The following is a 20052-nucleotide window of genomic DNA, read 5'->3' as shown; positions in this document are numbered from 1 at the left end:
AGGAGTGTTTTAATCATCGAAATCATTGACATGTTAATTATCAGGCGCCCTACGACCAGAGACACACTGGCTGCGTGGCGTTTCTGTTGCGTGGCGTTTTACATGTCTTTGCACACCAGAAACGTGTCTGACGCGGCACTGCTAGGTGACATGATAAGCCTCATTCATTGGTGATTATATTCAACATAATGGGGAGAGAGTTGGGAAGGCCTATAAACATAAATATATATCAGCAAAGACAACGTCGGCAGTATTGACGGCAAATTAGGCTACAGAATATTTCGTTCTGTATTGACAGGTGCAATATTAGAAAATCGATTTTTTTTTTCATTGCATTTATATCTGCATTTGTCAAAACCTAAACTTTCAAACATCAAAATGTCATTTATTAATATGTATTCATGTCAAAATGAAATACAAACATCTTTTCCTATTCTATTTTGCCTGGAAACGCTTCCAAAACGCTTGCGTGTCGCGTGAAAAATAGGCGTCGATTCAATTTATAGCATGCACGCGTTTTCCGCGCCTGTGAGACGCGCGTGTCACGCAGGCAGTGTGCACGTTCTAACCTGTTAACATGGGAGCCGAAATAAAAACGGATACGCCACGCAGCCAGTGTGTCGCCGGCCTGAGGAATCCCTTCGCCTGTGGTTAAAAGCTTTACATTTGAAGAAACCATCGAAACGACCGTATGTTTGTTCTTTACATTTCGTGAACACCTAGCCTACAGAAGACCACCCGATACCAGAAAAGTGGCTGGGCTATGAAGTCTCAATAAAAACCATGATAAAAACTCCAAGGAGAAACAAAATCATTATAGTAACCCCTGTATAAAATCTAGTGATCATGGCATAATGGCATGATCATGGCATTTATTTTGTATGATTTACAATTATTTATAGCTATCTACTTATTGCTATCCTATGCTTTGGTTGCACTCTGATGGCATTATTAATACATTTGACATGACAAAATACCTCCATATACTAGTCCAGCGTTGGCTCGATTGTGTTTAGGGCGGTGCTGAAGGCGCCGGCGAAGTTTTGGCACTCTGCCAGCTAGATGCATGAGTGTTTTCAACCAGGTCGGTACCCTAACTTGAGTGAGGCGGGGCTTTAGTTCCTTGTAGTATTCATCTGCTACGGCATGTGTAACATTTTTCTGTCAACTCTGCATAATCCTTCGCGATCGATATCGTTATTTAGCCCAGGGAAGCGAGGAAACGGATATTGGACCCATGTTTACTTCCGCGTTCGAAAATAAGGTGAATAAGCAGAGGAAGACGCACGCTGTAGAACGAAGAAGAAGAAGAAGAAGAAGAACGCCGTAATCTCAGTTCTCGCGCATGCGTCGTGGCGCTCCCGTGAACTCTCGTCAGAGGCCCACATTGAAGTACACTAATAGTTGGATAAAGTCTTTATTTTTGTTGTTTTTCCGCACAAAAAGTATTGTCGTCGCATGATAAACGTAATGTAGAGCCACTGTAGTCACTTGGACTATTTTAACGATGTTTTTAATTACTTTTTTGGGCCGACGAGTTTCGGTCCCTCTGAAAGCCTATGGAGGAGTGATGCAGCCGTCAGATTTCATCAAAAATATCTTAATTTGTGTTCCGAAGATGAACGAAAGACTTACATGGTTGGAACAACGTGAGGGTGAGTAATTACTGACAGAATTTTCATTTTTGGGTGAACTAACCCTTTAATGCAAACATCTCAAATTCTCAATATATATCAATATTTCTCACTTTCAGAACCTGATTCTAACATTATACTGACATGAGAATATTGTTCTATTTGAGTAGAATCCTTGGCATGTATCATACTGATAAAGCCTAAAACATGGATTTGTGCAGTGTTACAGGCAGCAAAAAGTGCGTAGGCCATTTCTCTCACACACACATTGGTATTTATAAATAATAAACATCCACACAATCCTAACTATGTACATTAGTGGCCAAAAGTCATGTCCGGCCTAGGAAATTATTCAAATATGATTAAAAAGGTGTTAAAGATTTAGTAAGCATATTGCATAGTTGTGCTTGGAGTCAATACCCGACGAAGTTTCTTAGCCATCTGACGGTGCGATGTGAATTGGCCTTTAGGGATAGTGGTGGGTTAATGAGTCATGGTAACTTAAAATTGGAATATGCCCCATGAATCCCAAACAAGTCACTACAAAGGTTAGTTACGGTGCAGTCACATTAGCACTTTAGCAAAAAAGGTCCATTGTCAATGGTGTAGAGATGTATGAAGCACAGCTCACACACAATCACTTTAAAACCAGGCAGCTGTTTGTTAGTCAACATGGCAAAATTGCCAACAGACTCAATGCAAAATCTGCATAGGGAAATCTTTTGAAATGATTGGATTTTTCCCATGAAAATTTGCAGAACAGCAGTAAATGTAACCACACCTTTAGAGATGTCCATAAAAAGAACAGATATTAGATTTAACTGAGTACAGGCCGATTCTACCTTGGCCTCCAGGATAGCTTTTGGTGGGAGGTGGATACGTGGGAAAGTGTACATTGCACCCTGCACTGGGTTACATTTTATTCCTGGGACTTGATTCAAGATCTCTTGCGTCATGTTGGCTTTCTCTGCCAGTGTGGCCAACGTTTCTGTGCGTTCCTGAAGACAATGGAGAAAAGGTTTGATTACTTTCTTCTTAACTGGTACAGATCAACAAGGAAACAATCAATGGGACATTATATACCTTGATGAATGTGTCATATGAGGGTTCATCTGGTTGAGGTGGATTGACAACCACATCTAGAAGAGCCTGACCAGGCACCGGAGGACACAGCCGCACAGACACCAGCTTAGTGAGCTGAACTTTCACCCCCGGGTCTAGATTTACCACCTCCATATAACCACCACGAAAACCACACCTTCAAGAAGCAAGACAGACAGGTTTAGAGCTTAGCTATTTACTTGACCTATTTTAGGGCACTACTATTTGGTCAAACCAAATAGACAATACACAACATACACAATATACTTTAAAAAAAATTCATAAAAATTCGTTAAATGTAATTAAAAGTCTAAATTCTGTATTTAACATATTAAGCGATCAAGTCTCTTTAAACATCTTGAACCTTTTGATTTTGATGTTATGGCTTTAACTTTCAATGGAAAGACAGAAATCTCAGGTTTCAAAATATCTTAATTTGTGTATCAAAGATAAACGAATGTCTAATAGATTTGGAATGACATGAGGGTGAGTAAATAATGACAGAATTTTTATTTTTAGGTGAGCTAAACCTTTAAGAACAAATAGTTATTAGGAGGAGTCAGATTCATTAAATTCTATAATATTATCAACAGAATACTTCTTCCAAAAACCTGCAGATAATTTGCACTTCTCTTGTTTTGAACACTCACTCTCCCATGTAGCACTTTGACGTTGAGTGAAATGAAGCTAGTTCCACTTTCTCAGAGTATTCTGGACCCATTTCAAACAGCACCTTCTTAAAGGAGTGAAACTTACACCCGTCTGCATAAACATTGTCCTGATAGACCTGGATAAAGCAGGGCATATTGAAAACATTATCATTGTGTTTTATATATTTAAAAACCATATAGGCCTATCATACAAATCACCTCGTCAGACATGAGGAAAAGTTTTTCTGTCGCAGCAAATCGGATCACATCTTCAATGCACTGCCGACTTTGCACTTGACCTGTCGAGTAAAGGTGGGCAGCGTTGCCAGATTATTTTTATGTTTTCCAGCCCAATGATTGTTCATAGCCATCACCACTGCAACAACAATTTTTAAGCAAATAAGCACACACACTTTTATTTACTCTTCTTATTTACATACTCAGCCAGGGTCCTTCTCATTTCTTAAATCGTGCATCATTTCCTTTCCTTGCTCCAAAAAATGCGAGGGAGGGATGCAAGGAAAAGAAACAAGGAATCAACGGTGTATTTGTTATTTAAACTTTTTCTGAATTTGCCTCCGATTTCAGGCATTTGTGTTTCGACAAAAAGAGACTATTTCCTCACTTCTCATCTCTGCTTGGTGCATTTAGACAACTGATACATCCTTCATCGTGGTGATCTGTTTCCGGGTCGTCGACTCGAAGATGAAGGAGTGAGGAAAGAGGATGGACAATTTGAAGGGAATGAGAAGCACCCACAGTAATAAAGGAATATACATTTGTGGCCAAAAGTGATGTCCGGATGGGATATTTGGTTTTAATGATCCTATAAGATGAGGTAAAATATATATCAAGTAACTTATATTGCAAACCCAAACAGGCCACCACAATAAAAGCAGATAGATTTGTCGTCACACCTGTGGGGTTGCCAGGATTGATAATGCACAGTGCTCGAGGGCTGCAGTGCTTCTTTGCTTCCTGCAGGGCGCGCCATAACTCATTGATGTCCAAACTCCAGCAGTTGTCTTCTTCCAAATAGTAACTGATTTGCACAGCACCCAATTCAGCCAGAGCAGCGGAGTACAGTGGGTACTGAGGAATTGATATCATCACTCCCGTACGAGACATTCCTTCCCCTGACACTAGTAACTTAAGCATAGTCTGACACAGACAAACACAGGCATTTAAATTTCTCATTCATTCTCTAATGCAATGACAATCAAAAATATGAATGATAAGAAAAGTGAATAAATATGAATAAAACTTTGCATAGGTTTCAGCATAAAGTTGCCTACTTTTTTTAAAGGTAGCTTATGCACAAACAAAAATGTTTTCATAAAGTTATTTGTACACCAGAATTTATGCAATTTATGCACTGTTCATGGACATGCGTTACATTAGCCTTATGCCCCACACTGTCTGGTTACACTACGAAATAGCCATACGGAGCTGACAATGCCTTTTTTATATCCATCAATCCATGGCCTAATTTGCATATAACTACCATATGTATATTGCCATGCAGATATTTAAACAAGATATGTTGTCTGTGTCTATTTTTTTAAATGAATGTTACATTTAGCTTTGTTTTGTCTTCACATTTCTTGTTGTCTGTTTGTAGTATCTGCTCACCACGATCGCATCACTGGCTCCTATTGAGAGGTAAATATTGTCAGGGTCACATGGGATTCCTCCATCTCGCCGTTCAATATAGCGAGCGACGTCCTGCCGAATTATTTCAATTCCCTGACTAGTACTGTAAGCCCCTGAAAGATCCAAAAAGCCAAATTACAAACACTTGATCAATTGCATCAAACACAGTGTTTATTAGAAGTATTCTCTTGGTAACCCAATAGTTACTGCGTTTATCTAACATTAGCAAAAAACGTGTTACAGTATTTATTGATCTTTGTTAAAGTTAGTTAAAATAAATGCATCTGATCATTGTTAGTTCATGTTAGCTCAGGTCCATTAAAAATATATTAACAACTTTTGATTTTAATTATGCATCAGTAAATGTTGAAATTAACATGACCTAACATTTATATATATACTTTAGAAGTATTTTTCATTGTTAGTTTATGTTTACAAGTGTAATGTTAACAAATGCCACCTTATTGTAAAGTGTTACCGTTCTATTAAAGTATTCATGGCCTGTGTTTCAACCATAACAAAGTATTGTGGTTGTGCCATGGAACAGTGACAGTCTCAAATGCAATGCAACAATTTGTATTCAAAATCTTTTTTTAAAGCATGTTAATCTCTAGAAAGGTGCTCTTCTGCTTTTCAATACTGTACTTTGGAGTAGTTCACACAGTTACAGTAACTGATGTTCAAATTCCTCAGTATAGATAGACTGCTTAGATACTTGCACTTACACAAAAAAAAAAAAAAACTTTTTTTTGAGTCAAATAAGCAAATCCAAATATTGCATTTTTGTGGGTACATTTAAAATATTGCTGCTTTTACATGAAGATGAATATGATGGGATTATTTAATTATACCAAAATCTGTATTTTGTCATCATGCACACACATGTAAATATGATATTAAAGTTAACAGGCTAAAATGTTGGACTTACCAGCATTGTTTATGAATCACACTTTGCCAGTTTAAGTCTAGACTGAAGATTCATCTCTTTAACCAAGCATGCTAATTCATCACCTAAACAGTTAGGTCGAATGGAACCGAAAACATAACATAAATCTATATTATTTTATGAATCAGGCCAGAAGTTTCACTCAACACTACTTGTTACTTTCCATCTACATGCACCTTAGCAGACAATGAAGTATGGACCTTTGAAGGACTTATTCAATCAGTTTGATTAATATCTGTCTGTTGTACATGATTCCTACCAAATATACTGTATCTTACCAAGCTAATATACAACATACTATACTATATATTATATCCTGTATACTAACCTTGTGAACTGTCCATGTTTTCTGTCCTTGTTCTACTATCCTGTTCTCACTAGCCATAAGAGCCTGGCTTCTCCAAAAGATTCTTTCTCATTTATGGCGTTTATTTGTTCCTTACCAGTCATTATTGATCAAATGCTTTGTAAACAATGCTGGTGTCATGATGGTCTCAGACACTTAGATGAACACTGCTGAAGACACACCTCTTCCTCAAGCACTTGACTAACCATAAACAAAAGCACTTACTAGGGGTGTAATGATACATCGTTATATCGAGATATTGTGATAAAAAAATGTGACGATATATCGTTGACACAAACGATGTGATTCGCGATACATAGATTTAGTTTTATCTGAAGCTCAGCTTACTGTGTATTTATAAGGTATAATTCACCCAAAAATGTAAATTCTTTCATCATGTACTCACCCTCATATTGTTTCAAACCTATAAGATTTTCGTTCAACTTCCAAACACAAATGAAGAAAAATTTTATGAAACCTGAGAGATTTCTGTCCCTCCATTTAAAGTCCATTCCTCACAAATTTAAAAAATACAAAAAATGTCATAAAGGCGTTGTAAAATAATCAATAGAGTGGTCTAATCCAAAGCCTTCTGACGAGACATGATGACTTTATATGATGAACAACAGATTTACAACGCGCATATACTTAAGTAAACATTCAAATGCTTGCATGTCACATTGCTTTTTTTTAAAGTAATTAAAATCACAGCGTCATGGTTATAAAGACACTGCACAGACGCAGGTAATTCACACATGCACATACATCTCTCTCCCTCTTTTAACTTGAGTTTTTTGATTATTGCTAAAGTACTCTGTAGACCCTTCACACCAAACACAAATATTCACCACAAATTTCCTGCACCAGAAACAGTTTGAATATAAGCAATGGATTCCTATGGAGCTTCACGATTTCACACATACATATAATCATATATACAGAATATGCATATTTGGAGTGCTGTCTGAGGGGAGGGCTCCGAGCTCGGAATTTGGCTCGAACCCAGAGTACCCCGCCTACCATCACACCATCCCTGGCTGGGATAGGAATAATTAAGAGTTTGGGTGGAGGAGGGATGCTGAAAAACTGTTGTGGAACAGAAATAAGTTGGCTATAAACATGCATCCTCTCGTGCTGATTGGGTAGATTATCTGAACGTACTCCTCTTGAACTTATAAAACATCATTATGTGTAAGCTCTATGGTGAAGAGGAATAAAAGGAAGAACATTTGGCAATAACCTGTCCATGTAATGTCAGTCAAAAAGGAAAATCAGAGGCTTAGCAAGATACTATGTTTTGGAAATAGGTAAATAATTTGTTAAATTTGGTTTCATGTTTATTTAAAGTATGTAATATCTAATTGAAAGGATTTTCCAGTACCGAGACTTCCTCCACCACAAGCTTGGAGAATGCGGCGTGCTCTACTTTTGGCATCTTCTGGAAATTTGCTGTCTTCAAGAAGATCTGGATAAGAGCACAATGCCAAGACCTGACAAATAAATGGAGCATACGTACAGTATGTACAAAAACTACTGCTCAGAATACAGCATGACAAGCACAATATCTCATAAACACACCTGTCTGAAGAAGGTGATGGGTTTCTGGCCCATAGCGTGGCAGTCACCGATGTTGGCTTTAATGACCTCTGTGAATGGCTTATTTACACCCTACATTGATGGAGTAGTTAATGGGAAAGGTAGGAAAACAAAGAGAATGAAAGAAAGAGAGACAGGAAAAAGTACAGAAGATTTACAACTGGGTTTCTTAAATAATTAGAGAATTTGCATCCAATTCTTTGCGTTCTCTTAAAAACAAAGCTATGTGGTATACATTGCACATGTTATTGTATTATATATAGTTGTAAAAAAATGTGTTGTTTCAGAATGCCAAAAGTAAAGATACAGTGTCAATTTAATAACTTATAAACACAACGTACACAAAATTTCTGGATGTCTAAGTGATGTCCGCAGAATAATATAGGTTTTGTAGGTAATTGGAGAAGATTTTGGGGCAGACTTGACCCTTTAAAAATAGAAGGTCTCCATCCTGGGGTGATGCATCACTTTTTTCTAGAAATCTGGTACATAGTCTTGGTATTAATACTTCACTAACTGGGGTCCAGGTCAGGAAGCATTATAGTGTAAATGATACATTAGTGCAAATGTAACATTAGTGTAAATCATTATTTTTCAGACATTTGTACATGCTTTATGTATACAGGCCACCAGGGCACCACACAGACTTCAGATCAAAGAATAAAATAATTTTCTAGTTAGTACTGGCTGCAGAAAGTCTTAATTGCTGATGATTTTAACATCCATGTAGATAATAAAAAAGATGCATTGGGATTGGCATTTACATTCTAAATTAGTTTGAACTAAGACCATGGGCCCTATCTTGCACCCAGCGCAATTGACTTTGTACACCGACGCATGTATCATTCCTATTTTGCACCCGCGCACAGCGGACTTTTCCCTCCACAGACGCACGTCGGTTAACTAAGAAATACACTTGTGCTCCCGGGGGCGGTTCAGCGCAAGGAGGAGGCGTGTTCCGGCGCAAACGTTCCCTCATGCTATTTTGCAGGTTTAGAAAACAATTCTGCCACTAACCGAAAAAATCTAGTTTAAAGTCGGTGGCGCGTTGCGCATGTTTCATATGCTATTTTAAGGGTGCATGCTTGGCCATAATCAATGTAGCGTGTGCACAACGCACATACACTTTGATTCTCTCATCTACACAGAAGCAGCAGTTTTCATTTTTGCAAATCATACATTATTACGATAGATAGATAGATAGATAGATAGATAGATAGATAGATAGATAGATAGATAGATAGATAGATAGTTTATTATAAAAGCATATGTGACAAGTGTTCCTAACTCATTTAATTTCCAATAGGTTTACTATATTCTGTTATATTAATGGTTATATTAAAAACCGTATTAAGGTTGTCACTGTTAAAAACTAGACGAGTAATATTGAGAAGTGGAATGCAGATAATGCTGATCCTTCTATGGGTTGATTATTCGTTGATGTATTGGTAATGCCTCGGGGCTTCTGTAGGGGGATCGCATGCGCGCGCTTCTCTTCCTCATTCAATACAGACGAGTGAAGGCGAGAGCTGCATCATGTGTGTTTCTTAAACCTTCTCCCGTTACTTTTTCCCTTTTTAAGGTAGTTACCACTCACAAAGCAATGTAGATATTAACACATGTTTATAATACATTTCGTTAAGGTATTATGGTTTTATATGAGTAAAATAGACTTTTTTTGCAGTGTTTAAAGAGTTTTGTGCTAACTGCGAAGCTGTGTAACTTTATGCTAGCAGCTAGAGACCTTGTGGCTCCGTCATGACCGAGTCTCGACATAGACGAGTGTTTACTGTGTCATTTGTGTTTAAGCTAGTTACTAATACGTACACATATTTCTGCTGTAAAGTTTATTGTGTATTTATCACTATAAGGGTGATTTCATGTGATACTGAATACTGCTGATACTGTTAAAAGTACAATTAATTTTAGTGTTACTTGAGAACTCATTTAAAAAGGAGTATTAAAATGTATTTTGATAACTTTGTTTAAAACAATTAACATTTCATATGTTAATTTAGTTAAAAAGATAATTTAGAAAGCATTAAAAAGGTTGTGACTGTGGTCCTGAATCTGATGAGTGCACAAATGTTGAAATGTATGTTTTCTTGTATACATTGTTCAAAAGCTCATTCAATACAGACGAGTGAAGGCGAGAGCTGCGTCATGTGTGTTTCTTAAACCTTCTCCCGTTACTTTTTCCCTTTTTAAGGGTACAACATTTGGAGGCACCGCTGGGATGTTTGGCTTGAGGATCACCCCTGAGCTGTAAGTGGAGTCCTTGCGTCGATCATCCCTTCAAACAACCCAGGTATCAGAGAGAGGAGTTCAGCAAGGCAGTGGAAGTGGTCTTCAGGCAAATCTGGCACCTTGTATCCTGAAGTGAGCAAAACTGACCACTAGGGGGTAGCAAAAAGCCAATTAAGTCAGATTAATCTTCATTTTACTGTCTGTGTCCTCTCTGATAAAATGGAGTCTGAATTGGAGAAGCTGCAACTGGAGATTAAAGGAGCGTTGTACAAACTGACTGTCGAACAGCTGATTAAAGTATGCAATACACTGCAGATTTCAGGACCAGGGAAAGAACATGTAACTGGTAAAACTCGCAGTCAAGTGATTTCACATGTAATAAAGTATCTTGAACGGGAAGAATTGGCCGACCTAGAGGATGAGGGTATGTCAGACCTTCTCAGTGTACACGACATAATAGACAAAATCTATACGGCAACGGACGAAAGCGAATATGAAATCTCCAGCCAAATTGAGTTACAGGAAAATCTACAGAAAGAGGTAGAGGCGCTAAGGCTTTCGTTGAAATAAAAAGAGAATGCAATGTATGACCTAATGAAAACAAGCATGAACCCCCCTGCCAGTTCCAGCAAGCCAGAAAAGAATATGGCCCCAGCATCCCCTAATGGCTCCATGTGGCGCAAAGATTTTAAGATATCTGGCCAGATAGGCGAGCCAGGGCAAAAAGATAAGCTAACATTTTCTAGCCTGGCCAAACAAATTGAAAGTGGGCTCAGCAAAGGCTATCCAGAGTCAGAGATTATTGATGCTGTAATCCGTGCTATCACACCAGGTCTGCAGTTACGAAGTTACCTTGAAGGGAAAGACAAATTAACACTGCCTGCCCTTCGTAGGATCCTCAGGTGTCATTACCAGGAGAGAGGCGCCACAGAGTTATATAAACGACTCACTTCTGAGGTTCAAAACAGTAAAGAGACCCCTCAAAACTTCCTGCTCAGGGCAATGGATCTAAGACAAAAAATCCTGTTTGCTTCTCAGGAAGCTGATTCAAGTCTAAAATATGACCCAGTACTAGTCCAGAGTCTGTTTATGCATACAGTCCTAACTGGCCTCCAGAGTGACAATATTAAAGGTGACCTACAGCCCTACCTCCTCCAGACAGATACCTTGGATGAGCTGCTGTTGGAGAAATTGAACATTTCATGTGCCAATGAAAAAGAGAGGCAGGACAAAAAGAAACATGCTGCCCCATCACGTGTAACTAATGTGAATACTGTCCAGTCAAGCGAAGTTCCGGTGGAAAAGAAAAACGCCACCTCACAAAGTTCAGCTATACTCCCCCCCGATCTGCTTGCTGAAATCAAAGAAATGCGCTCTGACATGGTGCTATTGAAAGACTTGAAAGCTGAGATCTGTCAAATCAGGGAAACCATCCAAAGACCCACCACTGCACCGCCACAGTGCCTCTCACCAAGCAGAGAACCAGCAATTGTGCCCTCCCCTTACCCAGTGTTTTCAACCTCACAATCCTCACCTTATAAGACTGATTCAAATGACATGCCATTTTACCACCAGCAGTCACCAACAGCAGTGCAGGAATATCGACCAGCATTCAGCCCTGGGCGGATGAGAGAGACGGCCCAGTTCCAGCAGAGGTTTGCACCGCAGAGGTTTTACCCAGCACGACGCCCTCAGCCAAGGTGTCTCTCATGTACTCAAGCAGGTGAGGAGTACTGTCAGCATTGCTTTAGGTGTGGAAGCAGTGAACACTTCAGAGCAGGTTGTAAAGCACAGAGACCAGTAGAGCCCGCTCGGAGAATCCCTTTAAACTAAGAGGGGTTGCCCCCATGGGACATGGAGCAACCAGTGATATCGATAAGTCCCAGTTTTGTGCAGGCTGTAAAGAAGAGAAAGGAAGTGGGGAACTAAAATGTTGTTCCGTTTGTAATATCACTCTATACTGCTCAAAAGAGTGTCAGGGAAACCATTGGCCCACACACAAAAGACTTTGTAAGCCATATGCATGTTCAGGTATCAAGAAGCAGGCAACTCAGTCACAAGATAAAGTCAAGTGCAAGGAAAAGGGGGCTCCAGAGAAAACATCTACTGTAAGTGAGTTAGTGGGAAAGAAGTGTGTCATCTGGTGTTTCCTGCACAAACAGAAAATCCAGGCACTTTGGGATACAGGTTCACAAGTTTGTGCTATAGATGAGGTATGGAAAAACAGCCATTTACCTGATGTTCCTCTCAGAGACGTATCAGACCCTTTGCAAATCGAAGCAGCCAATGGAACAGAAATGCCGTACGTCGGATGGCTCGAAGTGTCCTTTAAACTTACTGCTGGTGATGATGAGCTGATAATACCCATGCTAGTGTTAAAAGGCAAACAACAACAATGTCCTATTATTGGCTTCAATGTCATCGAGCGTCTTGTCCTAGATAACCTGCGAGGTCAAACGAAGCATTTGGATAAAGACAACCTTGTGAAGGCAGTAAGAATGGCTTTTCCTCATCTCAGGAAAAACAAAGCAAAAACCTTTATTAATGCAGTGAGTGTAGGACAGACATGTGACTATAATGTGAAGACAGCCAATGAGAGGGTCAGTGTGCCTAAACGTACCTCCATCCAAATCGAGTGTCGAGTACAGGCCCCACTTTTCAGAGAAGATAAGACTCTTATCTTTGAACCTGATGATAACCCACGTTGGCCTGAAGGACTAGAGTTTTGTGACACTCTTGTGTCAGTGAAGGCAGGGATGACCCCGAAAATTATTGTCACTGTGCAAAACCCTACAAGTCATGACATTATGCTGTCAGGAAGGACTGTTATTGGAACTGTACAGTCGGCCGGGTCAGTGTATCCTGCCAACCTATTTAAAACAGATAACCTACCAACTGCATCCATTCACCATGTCCAGGCTCAGAATTCTAGTGGAAGCACCCCTACCCAAGAACAATGGGAACCTCCTGTTGATTTGACTCACCTTAATGAACACCAGAGGCAGACAGTCAGTCGGATGTTAAGAGAAGAGTCAGAGTCATTCTCCAGGTCTGATAATGACATAGGCTGTGCAGAGAATCTGCAAATGGACATTTCACTAAAAGACAGTGAGCCAGTGTCAAGAACGTACCTCTCTGTTCCAAAACCCTTATATAGAGAGATGAAAGACTATTTACAGGACTTGATAGCACAAGGGTGGGTTGAAAAGTCGACATCTTCCTACTCCTCTCCAGTTGTTTGTGTCAGAAAAAAAGACGGTACTATGCGCTTATGCATTGACTACAGAGAGCTCAACAAGAAAACCCATCCAGATCGCCACCCCATCCCCAGAGTGCAAGACATTATGGACACCCTGGGAGGAAAAACCCTCTTTTCACTGCTGGATCAGGGTAAGGCGTACCACCAGGGATTCATGGCAAAGGGAAGTAGACATTTGACAGCTTTTGTTACCCCATGGGGCCTATATGAGTGGGTTCGGATTCCGTTTGGACTCATGAATGCACCTGCAGCATTTCAACGTTGCATGGAACAGTGCTTAGAAGGCTTAAGGGACGAAATATGTGTGCCATATCTCGATGATGTTCTTGTGTTTAGCAGAACATTTGAGGATCATGTCAGTGACGTCAGAAAGGTGCTGCAACGGCTGAGGGAGCATGGGATAAAACTGAAACCCAGAAAATGTGACCTGTTTAAGACAGAAGTGCGGTATCTTGGGAGAATTGTGTCTGCTGAGGGAAACAGAATGGACCCTGCTGATACTGCTGCGGTAAGAGCCCTAAAAGATAAGCAACCAGGTACTGTTGGCGAGTTGAGAGCAATTTTAGGACTGTTGAGTTATTACCGGCAGTATATCAAGGATTTTTCACGTATTGCCAGCCCCTTGTATGACCTGCTCAAAGCACCTGTCGAGACTGAGACCCTGAAAAATAAAAAGAGAAAGTGGCAAACAAAACGAAACAGTAGAGGAGTTCCATCCAACACAGCAATTGAGTGGGCTGATGTGCATCAGACCATATTGGAACGGTTGATAGACTGTCTTATTCAGCCTCCTGTTCTAGGTTTCCCAGAATTTTCCCAGCCATTCACCCTCCATACTGACGCTTTCAATCAGGGGCTCGGGGCGGTATTATATCAAAGACAGAATGGAAGGCTACGTGTGATTGCTTATGGCTCCCGTACTTTGACTGCAGCAGAGAAGAATTATCATTTGCACTCAGGCAAGTTAGAGTTTCTAGCCCTAAAGTGGTCGATCACAGAGAAATTCCGTGACTACTTATACTATGCACCATTCTTCACCGTCTACAGTGACAATAATCCACTCACCTATGTGCTGTCCACTGCTAGACTGAATGCAACAGGTTGCCGCTGGGTAGCAGAGCTGGCCGATTTCCATTTCACAATAAAATACCGCCCTGGTAAAGAAAATATCGATGCAGACAGTTTGTCCAGAATGCCTTTGGATGAGGAGATGTTTATGAAGGAGTGTTCAGAGGAAATGTCATATGATGTGATTGGAGCAGCGACACAAGCCGTGGAAAGTCAGGATGAGTCCAGCGTATCTTGGTCCATGGGTATCTCAGCTGAATGTGAAACGCTAGCTACGGACACATTACTAAGTCCACTAACAGCAGGACAAGTTAAAAATGACCAGAGAAATGACCCCACTGTGGGACCCGTGGTTCAGTTCAAACTGACAGGAGATAAACCATCAGGTCACGAACTAAGACAGCTCAGCCCACAGATCACAAGCCTTCTTAGAGAGTGGGACAAACTGAACATGAACGAAAATGGGGTATCGTACAGGAAAACGACAAGTAGAAAACAACTGGTTCTTCCAGAAAAATATAAAAGTACTGTGTTAAAGGAGCTTCACGATGAAATGGGCCACCAAGGTGTAGACAGGACTACGTCACTGATCCGAGACCGGTTTTACTGGCCCTATATGCAACGAGAGATAGAAGACTATGTCACAAGGAAGTGTGCATGTCTCAAACACAAGAAGCCAAGCCGTGAGACCAGAGCCCCAATGTCGAGCATTGTCACCACTCAACCATTCGAACTTGTCTCAGTGGATTTCTTGCATCTTGACAAATGTAAAGGTGGCTACGAATATATTCTTGTAATCATTGACCACTTTACACGTTTTGCCCAGGCATACGCCACAACTTCAAAATCAGGAAAAACAGCAGCAGACAAAATATTTAATGACTATACACTGAGATTTGGCTTCCCCACAAGAATACACCACGATCAAGGTGGTGAATTTGAAAACCAACTGTTCACACAACTGAAAAAGTACTGTGGAGTTGCTGGGTCAAGAACTACTCCCTACCACCCCCAAGGGAACGGACAGGTAGAGCGGTTTAACCGAACACTACTTCAGATGTTAAAGACCCTCACAGAGAGACAAAAAAGTAACTGGAAAGACTCACTAAACAAACTGACCTATGCATACAATTGTACTCGCAGTGAAGTGACTGGATTTTCCCCCTTCTACTTACTGTACGGACGCTCCCCACGGTTGCCAGTTGACATGTTATTCAACTTGACCTCAGAACAAGGAAACTGTAATCACCATCACTACATGGAAAAGTGGAAGGAGGGCATGGAAGAAGCCTATGAGATCACAAGAGAGAATGCTCACAAAGCTACGATTAGAAGTAAGAGACATTATGACAGTAAAGCTAAAAGCTCAGTGTTACAGCCTGGAGATCGTGTTTTAATCAGGAACATGACACCTCGTGGGGGTCCAGGAAAACTGAGGAACCATTGGGAGGATACTATCCACACAGTTGTGCGCCAAGTGAGTCCAGATATTCCTGTTTATGAACTCAGACCTGAGAAAGGAAAAGGGAGATCAAGGATTTTACATCGTAATCTTCTCCTCCCATGTGACCACCTGCCACTTGAAACGACAGTGCAGCCACGAGCAAGGAAAAGGAATGTGGAGCAAATAGAGGAAGCAGAGCAGTCGGACGAAGAGGACGATGGAGATGAGTATTATCCAGTGTCACTTCAGCAGCAATCTGAGCTTTGCTCACCTGAGACAATGAATCCTGTGTGTAGTACACCTCCGGAGCTCGAATTCACTCAGGCTGAGGAAAACATGCCACCTGAGCCAGATGGAGAACAAGGAACGACAAGCCAAATGGAAATCTCACTGGAGAGAGAGGACAGTTTTGTCGAGGGTATGTCTTTGGAGGAAGCTGTCCCCTTGCTTGTTTCAAGTGGTGAGGCGCTTCAGCGGCCCAGACGACAGCACAGAAGGCCGAGGGTTTTCACATATGATAGGCTTGGATCACCAACTTGCCAAAACATTAGGACATTACAACAACAAAACTGGATGGTTCTGTGGACATACAATGCACAGCCACATCACTTCCAATACTTCCGGCAATAAGCGCATGAAAGATAGAAACTGAACTGAGTAAATGCATACACATTACACTCAAAATGGACTGTTCAGCACAGAATGCACATTCAAATGGACTGTTGAACATAAGATGGACTGTGGTTACACTCTACACTCACATTCATATGACACTGTTGCAGTGAATCACACCACACTCATGGACCTTTGTTAAAGGGGAGTGTAATTGACTTGAACATGTTGCACAAACAGAACTGTTAACAAGGCAGTCATGTGTCTAAGTGGACACAAAACAAAGGCATTAAAGGACATTGGGTACTTACCTGTGCTTGAAGGAATGTATGAAAAGAGTTCCAGTCTGTAATATTGCACTATATAAGATACGATGTAGCAGAAGTGTTGATCTGAAATAACCGTGCATTGTGTGTTGATTAATAGAGTATGGTTTAACTCCTTTATTTGCACTAAAGGTCAAAGGTTACATTCGGATGTTGGGGACAACATCTATTTTGAGGGGGAGTATGTGACAAGTGTTCCTAACTCATTTAATTTCCAATAGGTTTACTATATTCTGTTATATTAATGGTTATATTAAAAACCGTATTAAGGTTGTCACTGTTAAAAACTAGACGAGTAATATTGAGAAGTGGAATGCAGATAATGCTGATCCTTCTATGGGTTGATTATTCGTTGATGTATTGGTAATGCCTCGGGGCTTCTGTAGGGGGATCGCATGCGCGCGCTTCTCTTCCTCATTCAATACAGACGAGTGAAGGCGAGAGCTGCATCATGTGTGTTTCTTAAACCTTCTCCCGTTACTTTTTCCCTTTTTAAGGTAGTTACCACTCACAAAGCAATGTAGATATTAACACATGTTTATAATACATTTCGTTAAGGTATTATGGTTTTATATGAGTAAAATAGACTTTTTTTGCAGTGTTTAAAGAGTTTTGTGCTAACTGCGAAGCTGTGTAACTTTATGCTAGCAGCTAGAGACCTTGTGGCTCCGTCGTGACCGAGTCTCGACATAGACGAGTGTTTACTGTGTCATTTGTGTTTAAGCTAGTTACTAATACGTACACATATTTCTGCTGTAAAGTTTATTGTGTATTTATCACTATAAGGGTGATTTCATGTGATACTGAATACTGCTGATACTGTTAAAAGTACAATTAATTTTAGTGTTACTTGAGAACTCATTTAAAAAGGAGTATTAAAATGTATTTTGATAACTTTGTTTAAAACAATTAACATTTCATATGTTAATTTAGTTAAAAAGATCATTTAGAAAGCATTAAAAAGGTTGTGACTGTGGTCCTGAATCTGATGAGTGCACAAATGTTGAAATGTATGTTTTCTTGTATACATTGTTCAAAAGCTCATTCAATACAGACGAGTGAAGGCGAGAGCTGCGTCATGTGTGTTTCTTAAACCTTCTCCCGTTACTTTTTCCCTTTTTAAGGGTACAACACATACATCTAGCTTACACATTTACCCAAATTATCATACGCCTGTTTAACCGAATTTAATTTGGGTGTGTTTCTCCATCCCCAATGTCACTTCTCTGTGTTTTACGGTCCTGACGAGAACGTCGGTCTCCTCGGCTGTGAACCGCCTGGCAAATCCGCCGTTATGATAGGAATCCGCTATAGAACAAGCGCGCCTGCTCTTAAAGGGAATGTGAGATGACGCTCTGATTGGTTTATTTCACGTTACGCCCAAACCACACCTATGAATAATGAAGTTACTTCAGACCATCCCATTTTAGATTTGCTTCGGGCGCAAGAGTCATTTATCCCGCCGGTATAATAGCAAAATCGCCCAAGACCCACCCACACAGTTGCGTTTCGCGCTTGATACTTGAGTTTCATCGTTGAGTTTCATACTTGAGATCGTTAAAATAGGGCCCCTTGTGTCTCTGGACCCACTCATTGTTCATACTTTGTTTATTGTTCATACTTTATATTTAATGTTGACACATGAGTATTGTGTCTGTTCCCCAAATGTTGATTACGCTGAAATTCTGCAGCAGAGCGATGACATCTCAGATCATTATCTAGTCACTTAGCGGTGGCCAAAATTGGCAGTGACATAAACTGTGTGTTTCGCAAAGTTTAATGCTTTAGTATTTGTAGATTATTTTTATATTTATGTTTCTGTGGTATAGCCTACTGGGAAACAATAACAAGTGATTCATAAGTTTTTAAGGCTTTTATTGGCAAAAACATTAATTTATGCAAAGAGTCTATATTTACAGTGTTGACTCTTCTTCTTCATAACCTCTGCAATTCAGTCTGGCAAGCTGGATGTCAGCTTCTGGGCCAAATCCTGACTGATGGCAATCCATTCTTTCCTTATTTGTGCTCAGATTTTGAGGATTGACCACAGATCCTATATGTGATTAAGATCTGGGGAGTTGCCTGAGCCACAGATCCAAAATGTCAATATAATGATCTCAGATATAAAGATATCTCATCCACTCCCTTGGATGAAAAGCAACCTCACAATGGATGGTCTCAGGATGCTTCACTGTTGGCACGACACAGGACTCATGGTAGCGTTCACCTTTTCTTCTCAATCAATTTACCAGAGCTCCCAAACAGCTGGAAGGGGACTTCATCAGAGACAATAACTTCTCTGCTGCCCTTCTTGACACCAGGCCGTCTTTGCCTCACTATGCATGCAGATGCTACCAATGTTGAGCAAAATCTGCACTGGTAGTTCTGTACTGGACACTCTGGGTCATACCGAAGCCCTCTTCACTGCAGTTGACCCTCTCTCCTTTAAGTTCTTGATGATCCGATAAATGGTTCTTTCAGGTCCAATATTCTTTACAACACTTTCCTTGCATGTTAGGGCATTTTGATGCGAAGCGATAATGGCCGCACATCTATTGCTGACACAAACACAATGATTGGAAGCACTTCTTCCCTCATTTTATAGCAATCAATATGCTCTTTTAATCTGATTAGAATAATAGAGTGATTTCACCAGTCTAGTACTTGTTCACAATAATCCATGTGCTGGTGATATGATTAGTGAAATGATGCATTTTGTTCCAGAGCCAAAAATAGTGAAATTAGTTTTTTTGTGTGTTCATTTTCTTTTTTTCTGGCCAATTAAGCTTTTTGCAATTATTTAAAATGCATCTGATCAGTCTGCACAATAATCTAGAAACAATGTGAATCAACACCACAACAACTAAAGCAGCGAACTTTGCGAATCACAGCATACTCAATTTAACCAAGGCTCCAAAATCAGCTCCTTGTTACAAATATGGTAGATCTATCACTACTACTACTAAAGATTGCTTTGTTAACAATCTTTCTGAATTGTCTCTACTCCTCAACATATAAGATAACTTAGAAGAACTCGATGTTGTAACAGAAACTATGGAGAGCTCTCTCTTTTCTAGCACTTTAGACACAGTAGCTAAATTAACAAGAAAAAAATCAACAGTTTCAGACATTTCCCAGCAGCACAGCAGTGACTTTGTTGAATTGCTTTA

General features: G+C 40.1%; 1 protein-coding gene across 1 annotated transcript in view; it reads right to left on the bottom strand.

Moving 5' to 3' along the window:
• Nucleotides 1–20052, bottom strand: part of LOC307147183 (alanine aminotransferase 2-like) — a 41927-nt gene that overhangs the window by 6137 nt on the left and 15738 nt on the right. Inside the window, exons 3-10 of the mRNA XM_079851719.1 lie at nt 7909–7998; nt 7712–7820; nt 5018–5151; nt 4303–4546; nt 3605–3684; nt 3386–3522; nt 2718–2892; nt 2477–2632 (exon numbers count right to left, since the gene is read on the bottom strand). Coding sequence (XP_079707845.1) covers nt 2477–2632; nt 2718–2892; nt 3386–3522; nt 3605–3684; nt 4303–4546; nt 5018–5151; nt 7712–7820; nt 7909–7998 — 1125 coding nt within the window. The remainder of the gene's footprint in view (nt 1–2476; nt 2633–2717; nt 2893–3385; nt 3523–3604; nt 3685–4302; nt 4547–5017; nt 5152–7711; nt 7821–7908; nt 7999–20052) is intronic.

Source organism: Squalius cephalus (assembly GCF_949319135.1).
Source record: "Squalius cephalus genome assembly, chromosome: 19".
Classification (NCBI taxonomy): Eukaryota; Metazoa; Chordata; class Actinopteri; order Cypriniformes; family Leuciscidae; genus Squalius; species Squalius cephalus.
The sequence above is the reverse complement of the archived record's forward strand: the minus strand, read 5'-3'. Positions and strand labels throughout refer to the sequence as shown.